The sequence below is a fragment of the Piliocolobus tephrosceles genome, chromosome 21, assembly GCF_002776525.5.
Source record: "Piliocolobus tephrosceles isolate RC106 chromosome 21, ASM277652v3, whole genome shotgun sequence".
Taxonomy (NCBI): domain Eukaryota; kingdom Metazoa; phylum Chordata; class Mammalia; order Primates; family Cercopithecidae; genus Piliocolobus; species Piliocolobus tephrosceles.
In genome coordinates this window covers 4,636,143-4,658,607 of record NC_045454.1, presented here as the reverse complement: position 1 = coordinate 4,658,607, position 22,465 = coordinate 4,636,143, and the positions used below count along the sequence as shown (strand labels likewise).

At 55.3% G+C, this 22,465-nt stretch overlaps 2 protein-coding genes across 8 annotated transcripts; both read right to left on the bottom strand.

The window, feature by feature from the left end:
* Positions 1–4,580: 4,580 nt before the first annotated feature.
* ZNF446 (zinc finger protein 446) lies at positions 4,581–10,236 on the bottom strand. Of its 4 annotated transcripts, XM_031934767.1 has the most exons (8): positions 10,095–10,236; positions 9,309–9,950; positions 8,218–8,599; positions 7,952–8,141; positions 7,613–7,707; positions 6,077–6,161; positions 5,796–5,885; positions 4,581–5,629 (listed from the first exon to the last, which is right to left on the bottom strand). In XM_031934767.1, the coding sequence occupies exons 3-8, from the start codon at positions 8,557–8,559 to the stop codon at positions 5,082–5,084; spliced, it is 1,350 nt and encodes a 449-aa protein (XP_031790627.1). In that variant the 5' UTR covers positions 8,560–8,599; positions 9,309–9,950; positions 10,095–10,236; the 3' UTR covers positions 4,581–5,081. The 4 variants fall into 4 exon arrangements, with proteins under 4 accessions (XP_031790627.1, XP_023053293.1, XP_023053292.1 ...); XM_023197525.2 differs by lacking the exon at positions 9,309–9,950 and having other exon boundaries at positions 10,095–10,232; XM_023197524.3 differs by having other exon boundaries at positions 9,614–10,185.
* Positions 10,237–10,341: 105 nt separating this feature from the next.
* LOC111534462 (zinc finger protein 324A) lies at positions 10,342–18,790 on the bottom strand. 4 transcript variants are annotated; one of them, XR_003310006.1, is made up of 6 exons: positions 18,638–18,790; positions 16,514–16,640; positions 15,980–16,096; positions 13,747–15,096; positions 12,909–13,060; positions 10,342–12,087 (listed from the first exon to the last, which is right to left on the bottom strand). XR_003310006.1 is itself a non-coding variant. In XM_026457554.1 (5 exons), exons 2-5 carry the CDS (start codon positions 16,632–16,634, stop codon positions 12,969–12,971), a joined length of 1,680 nt encoding a protein of 559 aa, XP_026313339.1. In that variant the 5' UTR covers positions 16,635–16,640; positions 18,638–18,790; the 3' UTR covers positions 12,141–12,968. The 4 variants fall into 4 exon arrangements, 2 of the variants coding, with proteins under 2 accessions (XP_026313339.1, XP_026313340.1); XR_003310007.1 differs by lacking the exon at positions 10,342–12,087 and having other exon boundaries at positions 12,141–13,060; positions 13,317–15,096; XM_026457554.1 differs by lacking the exon at positions 10,342–12,087 and having other exon boundaries at positions 12,141–13,060.
* Between the last annotated feature and the right edge of the window lie 3,675 nt (positions 18,791–22,465).

Genomic DNA, 22,465 nt, shown 5'->3' with positions numbered 1-22,465 from the left:
TAGAGAAGGGAGGATTGCTTGAGGCTAAGAGTTTGACACTAGACTAACATATTGAGACCCTGTCTCTACCAAAAAACAATATTGAAGACATCATTTAAAATATCCTAGTATTTAATCTGGAATTTAATTTCAAGAGTGTGTAAAGTGGAAATCCATTTTCTTTTATATGGGGAGTTCAGTTGTTCGCCAATGTTCAGTGAACATCCACGTTGTCTTCACTGATCAGTTGAGTCATTTCATGTATATCAAGTTCCAGAAGGTCTGTTCCTAGACTGACCTAGTTCTCCACTCCTGTGCCAGTACCACAATATTTATTTTTGGTTTTTTTTGAGATGGAGTCTCACTCTGTCACCCAGGCTGGAGTGCAGTGGCACGATCTCAGCTCACTGCAATCTCTGCTTCCCGGGTTCAAGGATTCTCTTGTCTCAGCCTCCCGAGGAGGTGGGATTACAGGTGTGTGCCACCATACCCGGCTAATTTTCTTTTGTATTTTTACAAGAGATGGGGTTTCACCATGTTGTCCAGGCTGGTCTTGAACTCCAACCTCAGGTGATCCGCCTACCTCGGCCTCCCAAAGTGCTGGGATTATAGACATGAGCCACCATGCCCGGCCACCACACTATTTTAATATCATGTAACTTAACAGTGTTTTCATTTACAATATGATAATTCTTCCCTACTTGTCATATTTTTTCCAAATTGTCTCAGCAATTCTTGGACTTTTCCACATGCAGTTTAGCATTGTTTTTTTTTTATCATATAAAATGTGTTTCAGTTTTTTGAGACAGGGTCTCACTCTGTTGCTCAGGCTGGCATGATCATGGCTCACTACAGCCTCTGCCTCCCAAGGCTCAGGTGATCCTCCCGCCTCAGCCTCTCGAGTAGCTGGGACAACAGGTGTGCACCACCACACCTGGCTAATTTTTATATTTTTACTAGAGATGGAGTTTCACCATGTTGCCCAAGTTGGTCTTGAATTCCTGGGCTCAAGCAATCTCCCCGTCTTGGCCTCCCAAAGTGCTGGGATTACAGGAGTGAACAACTGCACCCAGCTGAAATGTGGTATATTTTATTTGTGTTTCATTTACTTTATAGATTAACTTGGAGAAAATTGGCTGATTGGCTTTTTAAATTTTTTAAAAATTTTTTATTGAAAAAAAGTGGAGACAGGGTCTTGCTATGTTGCCCAGGCTAGTCTTGAACTCTTGGGCTCAAGCAGTCTGCCCACCTTGGCCTCCCAAAGTTCTGGGATTACAGGTGTGAGCCACCACGTGGGGGAAGGGGCCATGAGCTACAGAACAATTTTCCCCCTAGTGTTTACAGAAGGAATGCCACCCTGCCAACACTTTTTTTTTTTTTTTGAGATGGAGTCTCACCCTGTTGTCCAGGCTGAAGTGCAGTGGTGAGATCTTGGCTCACTGTAGCCTCAACCTCCTGGACTCAAGTGATCCTCCTGCCTCAGCCTCCCAAGTAGCTGGGACTACAGCTGTGTACCACCACACCCAGCTAAAAAAAAATTTTTTTTTTTTATTGTGTGTTTTTTTTATAGAGACGGGGGTCTCACTCTGTTGCCCACGCTGGTCTCAAACTCTTGGCCTCAAGTGATCCTCCTGCCTCAGCCTCTCAAAGTGGTGGCATTACAGGGGTGAACCACTGTGCTCAGCCCCTGCCAACACCTTGGTATTAGCTTGATGAGATGGTGTCTAACTTCTGGTCTCCAGAACTGCACAATACATTTTTGCTGTTTTAAGGCAAAAATAAATCTCATGTTCCCTGTAACTTACCAATCCCATTTTGAGCAATTTATCCTACAGAAATAGCCACAGTAGTATCCAACTGTTTACTCAAAAGAACTAATCATAGGACTGTGTACCACGAGGTGAGGAGGGAACAAGAAATTCTTTGGTCTTGGTAGAGATGATCGTGCTAGCCAGAAAATGGCAGATTCATCCAGGCATGAAAAAAAAAAGTTAAGTGCTTGCTCACATGTATAGCACATATACGAAAACTGGAACGACCAGCATGGCCCCTGTGGGACAGTAAATGCACATTTGTGAAGCATTCCATAGGGTGGGGTCGTCTCGCTCCTATTTTGAATATTTATGGTTACTTCATCCATCATCCCTCTGTCTTCCATCTCCCATTTCCATATTTTTTTTCCAGACAGGCTGTTGCCCAGGCTGGAGTGCAGTGGTGTTATCAGAGCTCACTGCAGCCTTAACCTCCTGGGCTCAAGTGATTCTCCCACCTCAGTCTCCCTAGTAACTGGGACTACAGGTATGCACCACTATGCCTGGCTAATTTATTATTATTATTATTATTATTATTATTATTATTGAGACATGGTCTCGCTCTGTCACCCAGGCTGCAGTGCAGTGGTGCCATCTTGGCTCACTGCAGCCTCTGCCTCCCAGGTTCAAGTGATTCTTGTGCCTCAGCCTCCCAAGTAACTGGGACTACAGGCACCTGTCACCACGCCTGGCTAATTTTTGTATGTTTTTTTTTTTTAGTACAGTCGAGGTTTCACCATGTTGGCCGGGTTGGTATCAAACTCCAAGTGATCCACCTGCCTTAGTCTCCCAAGGTGCTGGGAATATAGGCATGAGCCATCACGCCCAGCCTATTATTTTTAATTTTTCTTTTTGGAGACAGGGTCTCACCATGTTGCCCACATTGGTCTTGAACTCCTGGTCTCCCAAAGTGAAACAACGTAAGTTGCCTTACAAGAAACTTTACATTCAAACACTTCTATGTGTAAACTTCTAGAGTAAGCATTGCCATGAGACAGTTGAATTAGGGGCCATTTTCATGATCTTCTGTGCCATCTTGTATATTTCAGATTTTTCTTTTTTTTTTTTTTTTGTTTTTTTGAGGCGGAGTCTCGCTCTGTCGCCCGGACTGGAGTGCAGTGGCCGGGTCTCAGCTCACTGCAAGCTCCGCCTCCCGGGTTTACGCCATTCTCCTGCCTCAGCCTCCCGAGTAGCTGGGACTACGGGCGCCCGCCACCTCGCCCGGCTAGTTTTTGTATTTTTAGTAGAGACGGGGTTTCACCGTGTTAGCCAGGATGGTCTCGATCTCCTGACCTCGTGATCCACCCGTCTCGGCCTCCCAAAGTGCTGGGATTACAGGCTTGAGCCACCGCGCCCGGCCTATTTCAGATTTTTCTAAGTGAGCATAAATTACTTCTAAATGTGAAAAAGTTTATTAAAAAACCGCCCTCACCCCCCTGCAGCGTTTCCTGCATGATCTGGCCCTTTCACAGCCTTCTATACCCTGGTTCTCCCTTCTGGGGCTGGGGCCTGGCTGGAGCCCTGGGTACTGCTCTGTCCTCCTCCTCTCTGTCCCCAGCACAGCCCTCACCTCCCGCTTGCTCACAGATCACCCACCCACAGCTCCAGCTCCAAACAGGCCCTGCTTTCGGAGCCCTGAGCGTGGGAGCAATGGCTTAGAAGGTCCTCAGAAAAGGGGATGGGGAAGATGGGCCTCTGAGGAAAGCCTTGCTCTCTCAGCTTCAGGCTGCAGCAGGGTTCCTGCCCCCCATCCCAGGGAGCCCCTCCTGGGGTAACCACAGTTGCAGCTCCCCTCAATATCCACCTGCAACTTGTGCATAAACCAGCAGCTGGCGAGGGCTCCTTCCAAGAGGGCACCCGTTTCCTGAAACCATCCCCTGTGAAAATGCCCCTTGTTTTCAGAGTAGGAAGGAGAGTGCTGAATCAAGGGCCCCAAGGATTCCCCATTGCAATCCCCACAAGCTGTGACCATCTCATACAGCAAAAGGGATCCTGCAGGTCTGACTAAGCGTGCAGGTAGGGGACAAGGTATGATGAGGGTCCTTAAGGAGACCAAAGGATTGACTGGTGCCAGAGAGCTGGCAGCCTAGGCAGCCTAAGGAAGATGTGACCACTCATGGCTGGCTGTGAAGACATAGGAAGGGACCAAGAAAAAACAAAAGGAACGTGGGCTGACTCTAGAAGATGGAAAAGGCAACAAAACAGATGCTTCTCTTCTAGAGCCTTCAAGAGGAACCAGTCCTGTTAAAACCTTGATTTTAGCCCAGTGGGACCCATGTCAGAGTTCTGACCTTCAGAGCTATGAGAATAAATCTGTTGTTTCAAGCTGCCAAGTTTGTTAAAGCAGCAACAGGCAACTAATACAGTGCATTGGCGAGTCCCCACTGACTGCCCAGAGATCCGGTGCTTCCCAGGGAGCTGACCCTTCGCCCTCCTGCTGCACGACCAGCTAACTATGGAGGGTGCGACCTGACCTGGAAGTAACCATAGCCTTGGCAACACCTGCTTGCAGCCCCTCTTCTCAGAAGTCCCCCTTGTCCAGCCATGCTTGGAAAGGAAATCCCCTCTTTGTCTGCTCAAGCCGGGACTGATGAGTTCCAAGGCCAGTGAGGCTGGTGAGTGATGTGGACCGCTAAGGAGCAAGGGAAGCTGGGGACCTGGGTTCTGGGGCAACAGAGGTTTGGCCATTCTGGGATCAACTGCCCTGTGGCTCCAGCTACTGGGCAGAGACAGCAGACTGCCTATTTCCCAACGAGCAGAAGCCGGAAATCAGGATTCTTATTCAGAAACTCCGTGTTATGAAAGTGGAATTTATGTTAAAATCCTCACACACACACGGAGCAGGAGAAACGGACGCCAACTGGGCTTTCCTGGGTCTTCTGCCCTCCGCACTGAAACCTCAGGCCCAGCCTCTGCAGAGAGGGGTGGGAAGGCACAGTGTGTGAACAGCCACCCGAGGCAAGGAGGTTGCAGAGGGAGTGTTGTCATCCTGGGCCATGTCACGGGGAGGGAGGGAGCCCGGTGCCTGGCAGTCACCCCACAGGCACTGGTCACCCACGGAAAGGAACCCAGACCTCCCTCCAGGAGGCAGGGGCAAGGAGGGAGGGAGCAACTCCTTTTCCTTGCACCCAGGTCTTTTGGGGGAGACCAGACCAGGCGCAGGGAACTGGCTTAGGACCCCCGTTCACTCCGGCATCCCCTTCTGCCTCCAGAGTCTTCTACTGGTGCCCCAGAGGCTGCATCCAGGCCGCGAGAACACCGAGGCCCCGAGTGACTGCGCTGTCTGGCTGCTCATGGAGCCTCCGGCCGGTGGCCCTTGCGGTGGATGACCAGCTGCGACTTCCAGTCGAAGGCCCGGCCACAGTCACTGCAGAAGTGGCGCCGCTGGCCCGTGTGGCCCTTGCGGTGGATGACCAGCTGCGACTTCCAGCTGAAGCTGCACCCGCACTCCTCGCACGGGTAGCTCCGGGGGCCTGTGAGTGAACGTCGGGGGCGGCGCGGAAAGGCCAGCTCCCCTTGCGGTGGCTTCTCGGTGCCTTCCCTGGCGGCTAGCCCCGGGGACTGCGCACCTGGCCGACTTGTGTGTGTCCGGTGGTGGATGACGAACACTGACTTCCAGTCAAAACCGCGGCCACACTGCTCGCACATGTAGGGCTTCCTCGGGGTGGCACCCGGCTCCAGTCTCGTCTCTGCGGGTGTGGGCTGAGTGGGCACTGGCGGCGTCCCTGGCGCAGTGGGGGCAGGAGTGGTGGCCCCAGGCAGGCCCTCCCAGGCTGCAGGCCCTGGGCCCTGGGGCGGCTGGGCCTCTGGGCAGCCGGGTGGACCCTCACTCTCATTTCCTGGGGGCAGAGGCAAACCAGGTGAGTTCCGGCACTTGGCACCCCCTCCCTCAGGCTGGATGCCCCAAGCTCCCATGGCACAAGCTCCCATGCCCCCAAGAATGGGTGGCTCAGGTCCCACCCATACAGGAGGGGTGATTCAGGCTGGATGGTGTGGGGCACTCACCTGAGCACAGGCTTCTGCAGACACCTGTCCCCATAAGCATCATCCCCAGCTCCGACTGGGCCTGTGCCTCTGGCTGGTGGGGTGGTAACCCTGCCCGGGTGGGGGGCACAGTTAGGCGTGGGGTTTGCATGAAGGAAGGGTGGGGTGGGTTCTGGCAGGTGACAGGGTGTTCCTTTGGAAGGTGGGAGAGCTGGGTAGGGCTGGTAACAGAGAGTCCCCGCCCAGCCAGGGTGGGTGCAGGCCCCAGGGAGAGGGGCGGGGTGGGGCTGGCTGGTTCTCACCCAGGGAGACCACCGTGCCGTACTTCTCCAGCATCGTATCCCAGTACCGTTCCTTCTGTGACCGGTCCAGCAGCCCCCACTCCTCCTGCGGATGTGGCCCATCACTGTAGCCGTCCTTCTAGTCCTCCCCTGCCCTGTCTGGTTCACATTGTTACTATCGGGGAGTCAGCAGGTTCCCTACGCCTCGTCTGCCCCTCCTGCTGAGAATGATCTCGAGGTGGCTGTTTGTTAAGTGCTGGGGTCCTCCTTCAGATCACCTGACCAGTGCGGCTGCTAGCTCTCATTCCCCTCCACTACCCCACCCTGCTGAGAGGGCGGGCTTGGCAGCATTACAGGGACCTCAGTGAGTTTATCAAGGAATGAATTCCATGCTTGGGGGTCAGCCCTCCTTGCCTCCTGAGTCCCCCCATCTGGGGCTTTGCTGGGTTGGGAAAATCATCCTGAGGGACAAGCTGTGGCAAGTCCAGGCACAGGAAGGCGGCAACTGTGAGGAGCCACAGCCAGAGATGGTGCTGGCTGGATGTGAGGACCCTGTGGGAAGTGCAGCCTACCCACCCTGGCTCACTTTCTGATTGTGCCATGGGGCTGTGGAGGGAGCCTGGAAGGACTTCTCAGGCTCGAAACACACCTCAACCAGCAATGCTGCTGCTGAAGCTCCCAGTGGAGCTGTTAGAAGCAGAGGAGCTGGGAGAGGCAAAGGCCTCGCTGCCCACACTTGGGAACCAAGTGATCCAGGTAGCAGGGGCCTCAAGCTGAGCTTCCAGGGCCAACAGGTGGCCCCTCAGGAAACCCCTGGGAGAGAAGGGACTTTGGGCATGTCCCAGGAAGAGTGTCTCCATCTGGTCTCAGGTGTGGGGGGAGTCCTGCCACAGCTGGTCATCTTGTCCCCTCCCCAGCTACACGCAAAAGTTCAAATCCCCAGGTTCTGGCTCAGAACTTCTGGGAGCAGCAAACCTCCCAGCTGATTTCTCTGGAGGTGAGGAAGCCAAGCCCACCAGTTCCAGCCACTCTAAACTGCATTTTCATGGCTTGAGACCCAAATCCTTTTTTTTTTGTTTGTTTGTTTTTTGTTTTTGACACACAGTTTTGCTCTTGTTGCCCAGGCTGGAACACAGTGGTGCGATCTCGGCTCACTGCAACCTCTGCCTCCTGGGTTCAAGCAATTGTCCTGCCTCATCCTCCCTAGTAGCTGGGATTACAGGCGCCTGCCACCACTTCTGGCTAATTTTTGTATTTTTAGTAGAGATGAGGTTTCACCATGTTGGCCAGGCTGGTCTCAAACTCCTGACCTCAGGTGATCCACCCACCTCGGCCTCCCAAAGTGCTAGGATTACAGGTGTAAGCCACCACGTCCAGCCCCAAATCCTTTTCAGTAATAGATCACCAGTCTGTCCCTCTGCCCCAGGTCCTGTGGAGGGTACAGCTGTTACAGACTCCACTTCTGGGCAGCAAAGAGTCACTCGCCAAGGAGCCTGGAAAACCACTGGGCAGAGGGCAGCCATGGGGACACTCCCTTCCCACACCTGGAGCGCTCACCTGAATCCTGGGAGGGTGGAAGGATGTGGAGGCTGCTTCTTGGTGTCCATGGTGCCCCTCAGGGGACTGCACTGCAAGTGGAGGACTGGAGGGTGCTGAAAAAAAAAGGTGGTGTCAGGGGCTGGCCACATGAGCCATGGCAGACAAGGAAATCCTCTGCTGTGTGACATGGCACATAGCCAGCCCTTGGCTCCTGCCTCCCAGGGCCCCATCCCAGACAGGGACATCCACTTCAGGAGTCCCGGCCTTGACACAACCTCTTCTGGGACTCCCACCCTAGCCAGGAGTGTCCACGCTTCCTCCAGGAACCTCCAATCTCGGGTGGGACCCCAATCTCACCCATTTCCTGTCCATCGACATTGGGCTCCTCCTTCACACTGCAGCTGAGCTGGACAGACCCCTCTATTCTGGTGTCCTGGGAACCCTCCCCAGGGGACTCCACTGTCCCTGAGGGGTGGGGGCTCCCCAATGGTTCCTCTGTCTTCTGGGCTGCAGGTAGCACCTCCTGCTTCAGGATGTGGGCTGTGATCTGAGGAGAAGAGATAGGTCAAAAGGGTTCTAGCCAGGGTCTATCCCTCCAAGAAGCTGACGCCAGCCACACTCACCCAGCCCAACAGTTGCCCAGGGTCATGCTGTAGTCCTTCGACTAGGGCAGCGGCCTCCTCAGGACTACCTGGCCGCTGACCGCACACCCACGCCTGGATCTCGGGAGGCAGCGTGCCCAGGAACTGCTCCAGCACCAGCATCTCCAGCATCTGCTCCTTGGAGTGTGCCTCAGGCTGCAGCCACTGGCGACACAGCTCACGCAGCCGGGCCAGGGCTTCTCGGGGACCTGCCACCTCCTGGTAGCGGAACCCTCGGAAGCGGAGGCGGGCAGTCTCAGGCTCCTCGAGGGCAGTCTCTGGGTCCATGAGGGGCAGGCATGGGGGACCCAGAGGGGATGGCATTTTTGCTCAAGGGGGTGGTCTTGGAATCGTCAAGATGGGCCTACAGAAAAGGAAGGGTCAGAATGTCAGCCAAGAGAATCTGGCCAGGGGAAGGCAGACACCAGGCCCAGCCCAGGGAGCTGAGACTAGGACCAAGTGTACTCTGAGGCCAGAGGAGGTAAAGCCAAGAAAGCTGCATGGAAGGAGGAGGGTCACAGGAGCTAAACAATGATGGCAAATGAGGGCAGGAGGAAGTCTCGCGGACAAATGCTTGGACGCAAGGTGTCCAAGGAGCTTCCCGGAAATTGCAAACAGTTGAGTCCAACAGGTGACTGCTGGGAGATGACGGTAAAGAGGTGGAGAAGGACAGTCACCAGAGTTCCAGGGCCAGGCTGAGGAGCCACAGACAGTGCCTAGCCCAGGCGGGAGGGGAGTGGTCCAGGGAGGCAGCGGCTAGAAGGTTGAGCCAGGCTGTAAAGTATGGGGGCAAGTCTCCCTCCACAATCTCGGGGATGTTGACTGGGTGGGACCTCCCTTAGGACTGGCTCTGGGGAGGGGTCACGTGGGGCCTCTGGGGCAAGGCAAGGGCTGATGTGGACGCCGTGCTCGCTGACCACAGCGAACCGTGGATGACTCACACTGCCGGGGCCCGTGCATGTAAAAAACGAAAGGCAAACGCCAAGAAAAACGGGGCCAAGGCTCCACGTTGCGTGAGTCGAGGGATGGCCACAGCATCCCGGCCCTGAGGGTCTGGAATGAAACACGCCCACCTGCACGGCCCTGAGAGACCAGGCTGATACCCGGCCTATCCGAGGGATGCTCGAACTTCGGGGTCTGTTCCCCAAAGGGGCAGGCAAGAGGGAGGTGTTCCAAGAGGACGTGCCCGGGCCGGCCCCACGCAGCGGTGTTGAGGGGGAGGAAAGGCCCGTGTGAAGGCTGAGCCAACGCGCGGGGCCTGTCGGGAGGTGGGCGGGCCCCCCAGGGCGCCGAGAGCAGGAGCTGAGCAGGCCCGAGGGCGGCCCCAAACCCTCCCCCGGGTGGAAAGGCTGCGCCGCCTCTAGCAGCCTGCGCTCACCTCTACCCCGGAGCCTTTGCTGGGAGGCCGCTTCCCGGAAGCGGCGCCGCGCAACGCGGGGAGCCTTAGCCGGGAGTTGCCCCGGCGACGCCGCGCCGACCAATCGCTCGCCTGCACCGAAGGCACCACCCACGCCCTTTGAACTACGTTTCCCATGAGCGTCCGCAAGACAGGCGCGGCCGTGGCCCGCGGACTAGCATTTGCCGCAGCCTGAGGCCTGAGAGGCGCTCTGTTCCTCTAGGAGGTGCCGCAGAGTCCGCGTTATATCGGCTCCCTCAGCCCTGGGAGCAGCTCTCCCCGTGCTGTAAACCCGCGCGTCTGCACAGTGGACCGGTTCCTATTGGCAGGTGAGGGGAGAGGCAGGAGGTTTTACCCAATCAGAGGGAGCGCTTGCTTGGCCCCCGCCGCTCCCACGCCATTTCCCGCGGGCAGCCCCCAGAAAACGGCATATCCGCCCGCCTCCAGCTGTTCCCATGGTAACCTTCAGGAGCGTTGCCTCGACTTCCGAAGAGGCTGGAAGTGGCCCAGTGGTTTCCTGGGTCGAGTAGATCGCTGGCGCTTTCTTCCGAGTGGTCCCGGGAAAGGCGGTGGAAGACCACCCTGAGCCTGGGCTTTCTCTGACCTGTTAAGCGCCCCGAGGAGGTACCGACGGTTGTGACCGCAGTCTCTGACGTCTTCAGATGTCAGTCCTACAAAGTCGGGGGCGGAAGTTTCCCTCCAGGCTGATGGGACGTGCTCAACTGTTCACCTTTTATTTAATTTGGGGAGCAGAACTAGACAGGGTGACACTAGTGTCTCCCAATAAGCAGTGTTAGTTTTCTGTATATGTGGGGTCAGTTTTGCTTCCACACTTAAAGTGGCTGAGCCACGAATTATTCAGTCCTAAATTACACCGCCTGTTTTGGTTTCTTTGGATACCTGGGAATCCCTGCTGCCTGCTCCAGATGAAAAGCAACGGCCTTAATCGCTGACTGGAAGCACTGAGCATGTGCGTGGGTCAGACCTGTCAACTCGGAGCTTTCCAGAGGCCTCCTCAGGTTGTTTTTGGGGATGAGGTGCTTAGGTCTTTTCTCTGAGACTATGCGAAGTCTCAGAAAACAAACTTTCACCCTCCACCAGGTGGGGAGAGCAGTGGGGCACTAAGGGCTTCTCAATAGCTGTTCCCCAGGCAGCTTTGTTACAGGTCTCCCGTCTCTGGGCTGCTGGTTCTCAGCCTTCTGCAGCTCTGGAGTCAGCCTGGTGGGAACTCTCCACTTCCCCAAGTCGCCACGCAGTATTTGGCCTTCCCTAACGTAGTGACAGCTCTCATCCATGTCTAGCTTAGGCATGCCCTTGCTCCTGACTCCTTTCACCATCCTCATACTTGTGGGTTTGTGTGTTTTAAATACTCCCCTCTGTGGTTTCAGTGGATTTCTGAGCCCACTGAGATGCAGGTGTTCAGTCTGACCTTTTGACCTAGAAGCCCAGGGATACTTTCACAGTCACTACCTACTCAAAAGTAAGAGCAGAGGGGCCAAGACCTGCGTGGAGGCGGGAGCCTAGGCTGGGGGCCACTGACCAGTCATGGGTGTGGGGAGGGGGAGATTGGAAGAGGGTGGACAAACTGAGGGACAACAGGGGAACAAGCAGATGTGGAAAGGAGCGTGATGGAGCGAGGAGGCTGGTGGGACGACAAGGTAGGGCACGGAGCCCGGCCTGAGGGGTCAGGCGGGCTCAGGGCAGAAACTTTGTTCAAGAAGCATCTATCAAAGGCACAGAAATGATTTCATGCGACTCTCTGGGTATCTACTTGTTTGACAGATGTTTTTGCTCCGGGCTCCCCAGAAAAGTGCTCCTTCAGGCAGGGAAGGGTTATTGTCTGCATTTCACAGCTCTGCAGACTTAGTGGAGGACAATGGTTCCAGGGACCTACTGGGATTCTGGTGGCCCAAGTCTTGCAGGCTCCAGGGGAGCTGGGTCCTGTGTGTCTCCACTCCCTGCAAGAACCTGTGAGGTCTCACAGGTGGAAGACTCTGGCCCAATATCAAGTAAGTGGAGCCTGAGTCTCTGCTCCTTGTGTATACGGCAGGATAGCTGCAGGATTTTGGAAGCCATGGGACGGAGTGCCCACTGGTCTGGAGGCAGCCTTGCAGGGTCACCACAGGGCCACGCCCTCTATCTCAGCAGCAGAAGGGACACAGCCCTGCCTTGGTTTCTCCACCTACCATCCTCCCACTGCCAGGATCCACCAGGACTCGTCTCCTAGCCGAGCTGCTGCTCCAGGCAGCCCCACTCTATCCCATTTCATCCAGCTCCTGGTTCCCCCAACCCACCTCTGGCCCTGAAAAGGATACAGGAATCCCACTCCCTCCCTGGGCCGCAGACAGGCTGCATCTCTACTCTGTGGCCTCTGGAGGGTACCCAGGTTGAAGCCAAGTCCAGGAACTTCTGTGATGACAAACGCTGATGGCATGTCAGGGTATGTTCAATACCATCTGCATTGTGTGAGGGTGAAATGGGTGTCAGGTTGCTACCGTTCACACAAATGTTTAAAAACAAACCTTTATCAGAGAAGCTCTTTGAACTGTTATTAAAAACGGAACCATGCTCTGGAGTAGGGACAAGAGGCTATGCTCTGGAGGTCCCAACTGCGGTACAGGAAACTGCAACACCTATTCCGAGTTGCAGAAGCTAGTCGGTTTTTTTTTTTCATTAAGGAGAACATGAATTTGCTTGGAGGTGAGGCTCCAGGTGGGGACACAGCCTGGTCTGCTGAAGGCCACAGGAAGCAAATGGCCCCCAGTCCACCCTTCTGTCCCTGCCATGCAGGGCCATTACACTGGGGTGGGGAGGTCCTCAGGAGGGTGTCACACATTGCCTTAGGTAATAGCAAGTCCTTCCTATTCAGCTCTCTGTCCAGCCTCCAAATGAGGAGGGATAAGGGGGGTTGGGGAAGTGGCCACCAAACTCAGCAAAAATGAGCAGCTCCATCTTGTCTGAAGTTAACATCATCCCCCTCAGGTGTAAAGGGGGACTTTGGTAAACGAGTCAGTGACAGGCCTTGGCCAAGCTGAGACTTGGGCGAACACCTGAACAAGTGCCACTGGAAAGCCATCATCCTAGCTCTGTCCTTCCAAAGCTGAGTCACATGTTCCCCCATGGGCATCCCTCTCCTGAGTCGGCTATGTGTGTGAAGCCAGGCCAGGCCCTCATACCTGACCAACCAGAGTGCAGCCCAGGAGATGAGGCATCTGGATGCTGGATCAGTCCACCCGGACTTGGGTACCGACTCCATGGCGTGCCACGGGAAACTCACCTTCCCCTGTGTCTCAGTTTCCTCATCTTCCAAGTCAGGATACCAGTCACAGCAGCCATCTCACAGGGCTTCAGGAGAAATTTCCCAGCACTCAGGACGGGAGCTGGCAGTGAGCACGTGTTGGCTCTCATTAGGACCCCACCTGTCAGCGTCTGCAAACATGATGTTCAGTGGACCCAAACCTTTTCTTTTTCCCAGAGGAGGTGGCTGACACTGACAGCCCACACCCTCATCCCCAGTCCCTTGTGGTCTCTTGTCTGCTAGGCTGGCCTCCAGGAAGCCTTGGAGGAACAGAGGCAGTGGTGGGTTGAGAATACCCTCAGTGGGCATCTATCCAGCGGCCAGTTTGTGTGCAGCTGTCAGAAGTTTCTCTAGGCCACCCCCAACCCATGCCCGCATCCCCCTCACCTTAGCACCCACTGTCAACACATGAAGCAGCACCACAGTGCAGTGCTGTGGCTGTCCGCCTCCTACTGGCTCTGAATAGTCTCGGCCCCACTAGAGTTCAGCCACCACATCCTCCCCATGACGCTTCTGCAGTGCTACCTCTTTGGGGATGGAGGTGTGATCTGTGGGTGAACTGGCAAATCCTGTCCCCAAGTGCAAATGAAATCACAGCCAAAGCCCCGACTAACAAGCACGGGGCTTTTTCTCTGCTGTGGATCTGCAGAGGACATATGCCCTTTAGCTGTGGATCTGCAGAGAACATATGCCCTTTAGGTGTGGACGGGATTCACACAAGGCCAGGGCTGCAACCTGTGACCTCAGACCTCCCCTGGCTCCGAGACTGCGGCTGGGCCCGAGGCGGGAGTGGGCTCGGTTTCCTTCCCTGGCGCACCTTCTGATGATGTCGCGGAAACAGACCTGGCCTGGGGGTGCAAGCTGGCCCTGGATCGCCGGACGGGCTTCTCGCCGGTATGGATCCTCTGGTGGTGGAAGAGGGCCGGGCGCTCACGGAAGGCGCGGCCACACTGCGTGCACACGAAGGGCTTCTCTCCCGTGTGAATGCGCCGGTGGCTCAGCAGCACAGCGCCCTTGGCAAAGGCCTTGCCACAGTCCCCACAGCGGAAGGGCCGCTCGCCCGTGTGCAGCAGCTGGTGCTGGGTGAGGTTGGAGCTGTGGCTAAAGGCGCGGCCGCACTGTGGGCAGGCGAAGGGCTTCTCGCCTGTGTGCACGCGCTGGTGCTTAAAGAGCGAGGAGCCCTGGCTGAAGGCGGCACCGCAGAGCGCGCACACGAAGGGCTTCTCGCCCGTGTGCGTACGCTCGTGCTGGATCAGGTGCGAGTTGCGGCAGAAGCGGCGGCCACACCGTGCGCAGGCATACGGACGCCCGCCCGCGTGGATCTTGCGGTGCTGGCTGAGGTTGGAGCCGTGGCTGAAGGCCTTGCCGCACTCGGAGCAGCTGAAGGACTTCTCGGCCGTGTGGATGCGCTGGTGCCGCACCAGTGAGGAGCTGTGCCGGAAGGCCTTGCCGCACACGGGGCAGGCGTAGGGCGTCTCGCCGCTGTGGATGCGCTGGTGCTGCGTCAGGTGCGACGTCTGGCTGAAGGCCTTGCCGCACTGGGCGCACTCGTAGGGCCGCTCCCCGGTGTGGGTGCGTAGGTGCTTGAGGAGGTCGGAGCTCTTCACGAACACTTTGCTGCAGGCCCTGCATTCGAAGGACTTCTCCCCAGCGGGGAGAGCCTCGCCCAGCTCATCCCAGGTCGAGGGCTCCTGGCCACCGAGGAGTCTCTGAGGCTCCTGCCAAGCTGCACCCATTCCATGATGCCCCCGACCGCTGGCGGCCTCCAGATCCGGGGCATTCCCGAAGGCTCTCCCAGGGGCCTCCTGTGCACATGGCTTCTGCCGCTCAGGGGTCCTGGGCTGCCTCCCAGGCACCGGGTGCTCTGTGAGCGTCTTTTCCCTAAGCTGGCCGCCCTCGGGAGGCCTAAGTGGTGAGGTCAGTCGCAGGCTGACGCTGGCCTCCTCACTGCCCGAGCCTAGCAGGAGTCTCTCCCAGTAGATCACCGACACCCCTGTGGGTTTTCTCTCCCGACATGGGGAGGCACCCCGTTGTCGCTGCAGGCTTTTTACACTGTGGCAAGCACCGGCAACTGGGAAGACGCTAGTAGTCATCCCAGGTGGGGTATCTGGGAAAGCTGGTGGCCATTCTCCAGAAACATCTCCATCCTCTGCCAAACTCCAGGAACCTAAAGGCAGATAAACGGTGGTTGCCGGGGGCATCCTGGTTAGGAGAGGACCAGGGCAGGTTGAGTGAACAGGCAAGAAGGAACCAGGGGGAGGCTGACACAAAAGCTTAGGGGAAAAGTAGAGGCGAGGCCGGCCCTGCAGGAGAGGGCTGGGGTTTGGAGGAACCATCTGCCCTGACAGGTGTGGCACTGACTACACTGGGGACTCCCATGAGCAAGACGGCAGCCCCCAGACACCCAGGATGTGAAGCTGAGGAAAACTGAGCGGCTGCTGTATGCCACATACATCTCCACACTGGCTACTCCGCCCACTTCCTGTCCATTGCTCACCCATGGTCCCCCCCCCGCCCTCAGGCACCCACTCCTCAACCTGCTCTTGCAATGACTTCCATCCAGTGGTCTAGACTATACTCCTGAATCCTGCTTACTGCCTCCCTCTCCCACCACACCATGAGCCCCAGAAAAGCAGGACCAGGATCATCCTGAGGCTGTGCCTACATTGCCTGGAATGGGCCTGGCCACTGTGAGCACTCAGGAAACGTTTGCTGAACACAAAGATGAATGATGGGTGAAAGATATGACCTATTAATTATGGCAGTGACTAGCCATGGAGGGTTTGAGGTCAGCCCAGGTGATGGCAGGACTCTGAGATGGTCTCACCACAGCCTGAGTACTCTTCTGTGTCAACCCAGCTCCTATGCCCTTGGAGCGCTACCTTCAAGGGCAGCTAAGGCTGCAGCCTCCAGGAGGGGCTGATGATAGAAGGGAAGGGAATCAGGTGGGAGGTAGGTGAGGCGGGTGCTTCTGGGGAGTCTGGGAAGCAGGGACAGAGGCGTGGCCACAGGTTGGTCCCGAGTTCACCCCACCCTGAGCTCCCACTCACCAGGGTTGCGCCTCCTGTAGGTGTTCCTGGACAGGCTCGTGTCCGTTCCACTGGGAACCCAGGGCTCCTCGCCACGCTCAAGTTGGATGACCACACGAGGTCGAGAGGTGGAGAGTCCTGTGAGGAGGAGGTACAAGTTAGAGTCCAGCCCCAGCTCAAGACAACCGACCTCCAAACAAAGGGCAGGAGTCAGGGCTTCATGGAAACAGAAAATGTCATCTGTGCAACAGGAGAATCTAGATGGCACAGGGCAAGGGGCTCACAGGAATAGCTCATTCACCCCAGGGCAGCAACTGCGCCCAGAGCACCAAAGGAAGGGGACTGAGCCCAGGCTTGGAGAAGCCACAGCCTGACAAGGCCAAAGGAAGTGGTTGAGCCAACCAGACTGCATGTCTACAGGACCAGACCCCTATTCCACATGACCCCTGGCTGCAAGGTATGGGCCTGCTCGTCAGCCACCAGGGAGGTGAGGGGCAGTCCCGGCCAGTCAGCTTCTCATCAATTGCCTGTTTCATGGAGTATCCAGGACCTTACCCAGCGAGGCCACAAGTGCAAAGTTGTCCAGCATCACACGGCGATACAGGGCCCGCTGCGCTGTGTCCAGGAGCCCCCACTCCTCCTGGGAGAAGTACACAGCCACATCCTCGAAGGCCATCTGGTCCTAAAAGGGCAGGGAGGAGGAGACAGGCATGGTCTAAGGCTGGGTTATCCAATCTTTTGGCTTCCCTGGGCCACACTGGAAGAATTGTCTTGGTCAACACATAAAATACACTAATGACAGCTGATGAGCTAGAAAAAAAAATTGGCAAAAACATCTCATGTTTTAAAAAGTTTACGAACTTGTTCTGGGCTGCATTCAAAGCCATCCTGGGCCGTGGGTTGGGACAAGCTTGGTTTAAGGTATGGCTGTGAGCCAGGACCAAGCTCCCCATCCCAACAGCCACCTCCCATGATGTCCCTCAGACACTCACCCTCCTTCCCTGGGTTCTGCCCCCACCATGTTCAGATGGCACTTCCCTCACGTCTGGGAACCCTCTCCTCTGCCCTCCCTGACCAGACCCCAGATGCCTTCTTGGCCTCCCCACTGGCCACGCCATACACAAGCAAACTAGAGCAAGCCCTGGCTGAGCCCTCAGCTGCCACACCAAGGGCAGCCCCAGGTATCCACTCATGACTCAGCATGACCAGATGCGCCTTTCCTGCTCTTGGAACAAGAAACTCTGTAAGTCCCAGCTGGGGCTTCCCAGGCATACCCATCACTGGGACCCTCCCCTGCTGAGCCTGCTTGGCAGACATTCCCAGGCTGCTCACCCAAGCTGAGGAACTGGATGATTTTCACCAGTCACCACAGGGGAGCAGCCCCAAGAACCTGTGAACACAGAGGAACTCAATCCCTTCCTCTTTCCACGGTGTCCCCTCTCTTTTCTCCCCTCTGTTGCCACCCTCCCCTCCTCAGCTCGGTGCTAGGCTCTTCCCAGAAGCCCCAGTCATCCCAGCTGGTCTTCTTCACTCTCAAGCCATAACTGCCCACACCTGGCTGAGTCCCTACCCATTCCTCAGTCCAGTTCATAGGCCCTGTCCTCAGCCCAGGACACCAACAACGTCAGGTCCGGTGACATGACCAACCTGGAACATCCCAGACTCCTGATCTTTCCCCCAAAGGAAACCCTTCAAGTCTCCTTTCTGTCTGCTTTCAAGTCTGCTTTCCCTTCAAGTCTCCTTTCTGTCTACAGCAGCTCCCTTCTTCCAGGCGCTCAGGCCGAACAACATGGAGCAGTTCGTGCTTCAAACAGCCCACACCTGATGCATCCGCAGATCCACCAGAATTCACCTGGCCGCTCACCTCCACTGCTGCCCAGACTGTGGCAGTCGGTTCTTCCCTTCATGCCGACACCCCTGCATGTCTGTTCTCCACGCAACAAACGGTGGAACCGTTTTAAAATCCCAGCTCAGAGGATGTCCTGATTCTGTTCAAAACCCGACGCCCTCGAGATAAAGCCCACCTCCTCGCCTGCTACTGCAGCCACACACGTGCCCTCTCCCCCAGCTCCACATCGAGAGCGCTCAGGCCCAGAAGCACCTGGGCTGCGGCTCCCCTCCCAGGTTTTGCACACGCAGGACTCTCCCCTCGGAGCTTCCTTCAGGACCTCAGCCCCCTGTCTGCCGGAAGTCGGGAGCCCACCGGTGCCCTGGACACAGGGGTTTATACTGAGCCCCGCAACCCCCCAGGGCGGGGAGAGGAAAGACGACGAGGCGAGGTCTAGGAAGCGGCCTCCCTCCGTGGGGGCGCGGTCTGTGGGAGCAGGGGCTCCCCGCCCTCCCCGGCGCGGGCTTGTCAGCGCCGCCGCCGCCAGCGGAACCCGCAGCTGGGAGGGAAGAAAGGAGTGAACCACCCGGCACCGCCATCCCCGCCCGCAGCGTCCCAGGGCCGCCCCGCGCCTCAGCCTCCCCGCCAGTCAGGGACGTGCAACGCCCAGCGCGCAGCCTCCTGGGCTGCCGCACGGTGGGAGAGCGCATGGCTCCCGCCGCGGCCCGACAGTCCCCGGGACGCCCACAACGCACTCTGAGAAACAGAGGCTTGGGGGCGCGGCCGGCGGCCTGCACCCTCGGTCACGACGCGTGCGCAGGGCAGGCCCGACGCGGGCCCTCAGCCAGTACCTTCCTCGCCGCCAGCCTCGGGCCCCGGGAACCTCCTGGAAACTGGCCCCGACCCGCGGGCCCCAGCCCAGACCACCGGTATGGCCTGACGCGGGCGGCCAATGACAGTCCCACCGCCGGAACTCCAGCCCTTCGGTTCTCATTGGCCCAATGCGCGCCGCGGACGCTTGCGCACAGCCTTCCGGGTCATGTGGCTCCCGCCTGTTTCCCTGCGTGGAGGCGGGGCCACTGCCGGTCTCCTTGGCAACGACCAAGCCCCCGCCGCGCGCGGTGTTGGGAAATGGAGTCGCGCGGCGGCCTCGGGTTTTCACGGGTTTGGGGGCGCTTGGTGCACTCGCCCGGTGTGTAGTCCTGCCTTCGGCATTCCCAGTGTCCTCCCAAGCAGCCCGAGACTAAACCCTGCAGGTGCAAAAGCAGAAACTGCCGAGGTTCCAGAAGGCACCACCAGCAGGCAGCACGCAGGAGAAAACGCACCGGGTAGGGCAGGTGTAGGTGGAGGCGCCGAAGCCTGGAGCTCAGGGTTCCCTTCCCAGCTCCGCCTCTCACTGACTGTGCGTCCTGGGCGCGGATTCGACCTCTCTGTGTCAGTGTCCCGTAAAGCTTTAAGGTCAGTTTTTCAACCTTTACACCAAGAATTCTCAGCCCATAACCCTACATTTGTCTCAAGTCTGTGATTGTTCTTGGACTCTTGCCCAAAGCATCTGTTTTCCTTGTAATTTGGATGGGCAGAAGGTACTTCCCTAGCCTTGCTTGTCCTTAGACCATCTAGTTCTTGTCTTGCCCCACACATCACAATATTGATTCTTTTTTCCTTTTTTCTTGGGACCCATTTAAGTGTCTTTTTTTTTTGACAGGGTCTTATTCTGTTGCCCATGCTGGAGTGCAGTGGCACGATCTCGGCTCACTGCAACCTCTGCCTCCAGGTTCAAGTGATCCTCCTGCCTCAGCCTCCCTAGTAGCTGGGACCACAGGTGCGCGCCACCACGCCTGGCTAATTTTTTTATTTTTAATAGAGACGGAATTTCGCCATGTTGGCCAGGCTGGTCTTGAACTCCTGACCTCAGGTGATCCGCCCGCCTCGGTCTCCCAAAGTGCTGGGATGACAGGCCAATTTAAGTGTCTTTGACACATAAAAACGAAAAGCAGAGCAGTCTCAATAGAGACTGTCCCTCTGGCAGAGAATAAAAGGTTCTCTCTGTCTTGTTTTGGGAACCTGTAGACCGTTCTCAGGTGTCCAGTTCCTTAACTCTTCTTGCCTCCCTCCCTCTATACCTACCTCCATCTATAACTATCTCTCTGTCAAATGTCAGCTAGAACTGTCCACCTAATTGATTCTACTTGTAAATCCTTGTAGAGCAAGGGAGCTCATCATGTTTGGAATGTTTTAATATAAATTTTGCTACTTTGAAAGAATTTAAGAACATTTCAGGACTGGGTGCAGTGGCTCACACCTGGAATCTGAACACTTTGGATGGCCAAGGTGAGCGATCACTTGAGCCTAGGAGTTTGAGACCAGCCTGAGCAACAAAATGAGACCCCATCTGTATAAAAAAATAGAAAAATTAGCTGAGCATGGTCTTGCAAGCCTGTAATACCAGCTACATGGGAGACTGAGATGGGAGGACTGCTTGAGCTCAGGAGTTGAAGTGTTCAGTGAGCGATGATGGAGCCACTGCACTCCAGCCTGGGTAAGAGAGAGACCCTGTCTCAGGAAAAAACACAAAAACCCTGAAGAAAAAAAAACCCCAACACTTAGAAGTATTAAAGTTGTGATTTAATCAAATGCTTAGAGGCACTATTACCATTTCAAGCAGTGTATGCATGTTTGGAGGCATTTTAACTCTTTCAACGTTTCATTTTTTAATTTTTTTATTTAATTATTTATTTGAGACACCATCTTGCTCTGTCACCCAGGCTGGAGCAGAGTGGTGCAATCTCAGCTCACTGTAATCTCTGCCTCCTGGGCTCAAGAGATTTTTGTGCCTCAGCCTCCCGAATAGTTGGAATTACAGGTGCATGCCACCACACCCATCTAATTTTTGGTATTTTTAGTAGAGACAAGGTTTCACCATGTTGGTTGGGCTGGTCTCGAACTCCTGACCTCAAGTGATCCACCTGCCTTGACCTCCCAAAGTGCTGGGATTATAAGTGTGAGCCACTGCACCTGGCCTGAGTGTTATTTTGATATTTTCTTTTTTAGTTTTTTTTTTTTTTTTTTTTAGATGGAGTCTTGCTCTGTGGCCCAGAATGGAGTGCAATGGCATGATCGCTGCTCACTGCAACCTTTGCCTCCCAGGTTCAAGTGATTCTCCTACCTCAGCCTCCCAGGTAGCTGGGATTACAGGTGCCTGCAACCATGCCAGACTAATTTTTGTATTTTTACTAGAGACAGGGTTTCACCATGTTGACCAAGCTGGTGTTGAATTCCTGACCTCAGGTGATCCACCCGCCTTGGCCTCCCAAAGTGCTGGGATTACAGGCATGAGCCATCGTGCCCGACCGCCTGAGTGATATTTTCTAACACATTTTCTACTTCTCATGCTGGTGTGAACTATAAGATGACCAGTATATGGTATGCTATCAGTCATAATGATGATTATTGAGTTCTTGGCCACAAAAAATAAAATGGCCAATTTTTTTTTTTTTTTTTGACAATCACATCTTTAACCGTGCCATTTTAAGTTTTGTCCTCTTCCTTCTTGGGGAATGGGACTGCCTCAGTTGGAGATCTGGAATGATCGAAGATGTCTACTCAAGCAGGGCGGCATTTTTTAAAAATGAAAAATCTGCGAGTCAATGCTTTTGAGTTTAGCTTGCACAAGGATTGGTTAAGAATACCTGATATAGGCCGGGCGCGGTGGCTCACGCCTGTAATCCCAGCACTTTGGGAGGCTGAGGCGGGCGGGTCACGAGGTCAGGAGATCGAGACCATTCTGGCTAACACGGTGAAACCCCATCTCTACTAAAAATACAAAAAAATTAGCCGGGCGTGGTGGCGGCACCTGTAGTCCCAGCTACTCGGGAGGCTGAGGCAGGAGAATGGCGTGAACCCAGGAGGCGGAGCTTGCAGTGAGCCCAGATCGCGCCACCGCACTCCAGCCTGGGGGACAGAGCGAGACTCCGCCTCAAAAACAAAAAACAAAACAAAACAAAAAAAACAAAGAATACGTGATGTGCCTCCCCCAACTTCTTTATTGAGACAGGGTCTGGCTCTTTTGCCCAGGCTGGAGTACAGTGGCACAATCCACCTCACTGCAACCTCTGCCTCCTGGGCTCAAGTCATCCTCCCACCTCAGCCTCCCAAGTAGCTGGGACTCCAAGGGCATGCCAGCTAATTTTTGCTTTTTTTGTTGTTATTGTTGAGATGGGGTTTCATCATGTTGCCCAGGCTGGAGTTCTCTTCAACATGATTGTAGGGAGTCCTTTATTAGATGGCATTTCTCATAAACAGAATCTCCAGGTTGGAGCCCTTGATCTTTGATATTTTGTCTCCCCGGAGCTCACATTAAGGAGAGTTGGTTTGTAGGCTCCTTCATTCAGGACCATTGGAAAAGCCTTAGGCCACGGAAGGTTAAAAGTTTCTGTAAGCTTTGTAAATTGATTTTTTAATTACCTTATTTGTACATTCCAGCAATCTGGAAGACTGAGAGTAGTATGCAAAATCGGAATTCTAAATAACCAGTCATATGTTAAAGTAGATTGAATTGTTTCATCAGTGAAATAGATTCCTTGGTTGCTGTGAAGCTTCAAAGGAACTCCCCAAGAAGGAAGAGGACAAAACTTTTTTAAAATTTAATTTCTTTTTTTGAGACAGAGTCTCGCTCTGTC

Coding starts and splice junctions, on each gene's coding strand:
- ZNF446 (XM_031934767.1), bottom strand. CDS start 8,559: ATGCCATCCCCTCTGGGTCCCCCATGCCTGCCCCTCATGGACCCAGAG. Junction 6,162..7,612: donor TCCACCCTCCCAGGATTCAG/GTGAGCGCTCCA, acceptor CCACATCCGCAG/GAGGAGTGGGGGCTGCTGGA. Junction 5,886..6,076: donor CGGCACGGTGGTCTCCCTGG/GTGAGAACCAGC, acceptor CCACCCGGGCAG/GGTTACCACCCCACCAGCCA.
- LOC111534462 (XM_026457554.1), bottom strand. CDS start 16,634: ATGGCCTTCGAGGATGTGGCTGTGTACTTCTCCCAGGAGGAGTGGGGG. Junction 16,097..16,513: donor TGCACTTGTGGCCTCGCTGG/GTAAGGTCCTGG, acceptor TCCTCCTCACAG/GACTCTCCACCTCTCGACCT. Junction 13,061..13,746: donor TTCCGCGACATCATCAGAAG/GTGCGCCAGGGA, acceptor TCATGTTTGCAG/ACGCTGACAGGTGGGGTCCT.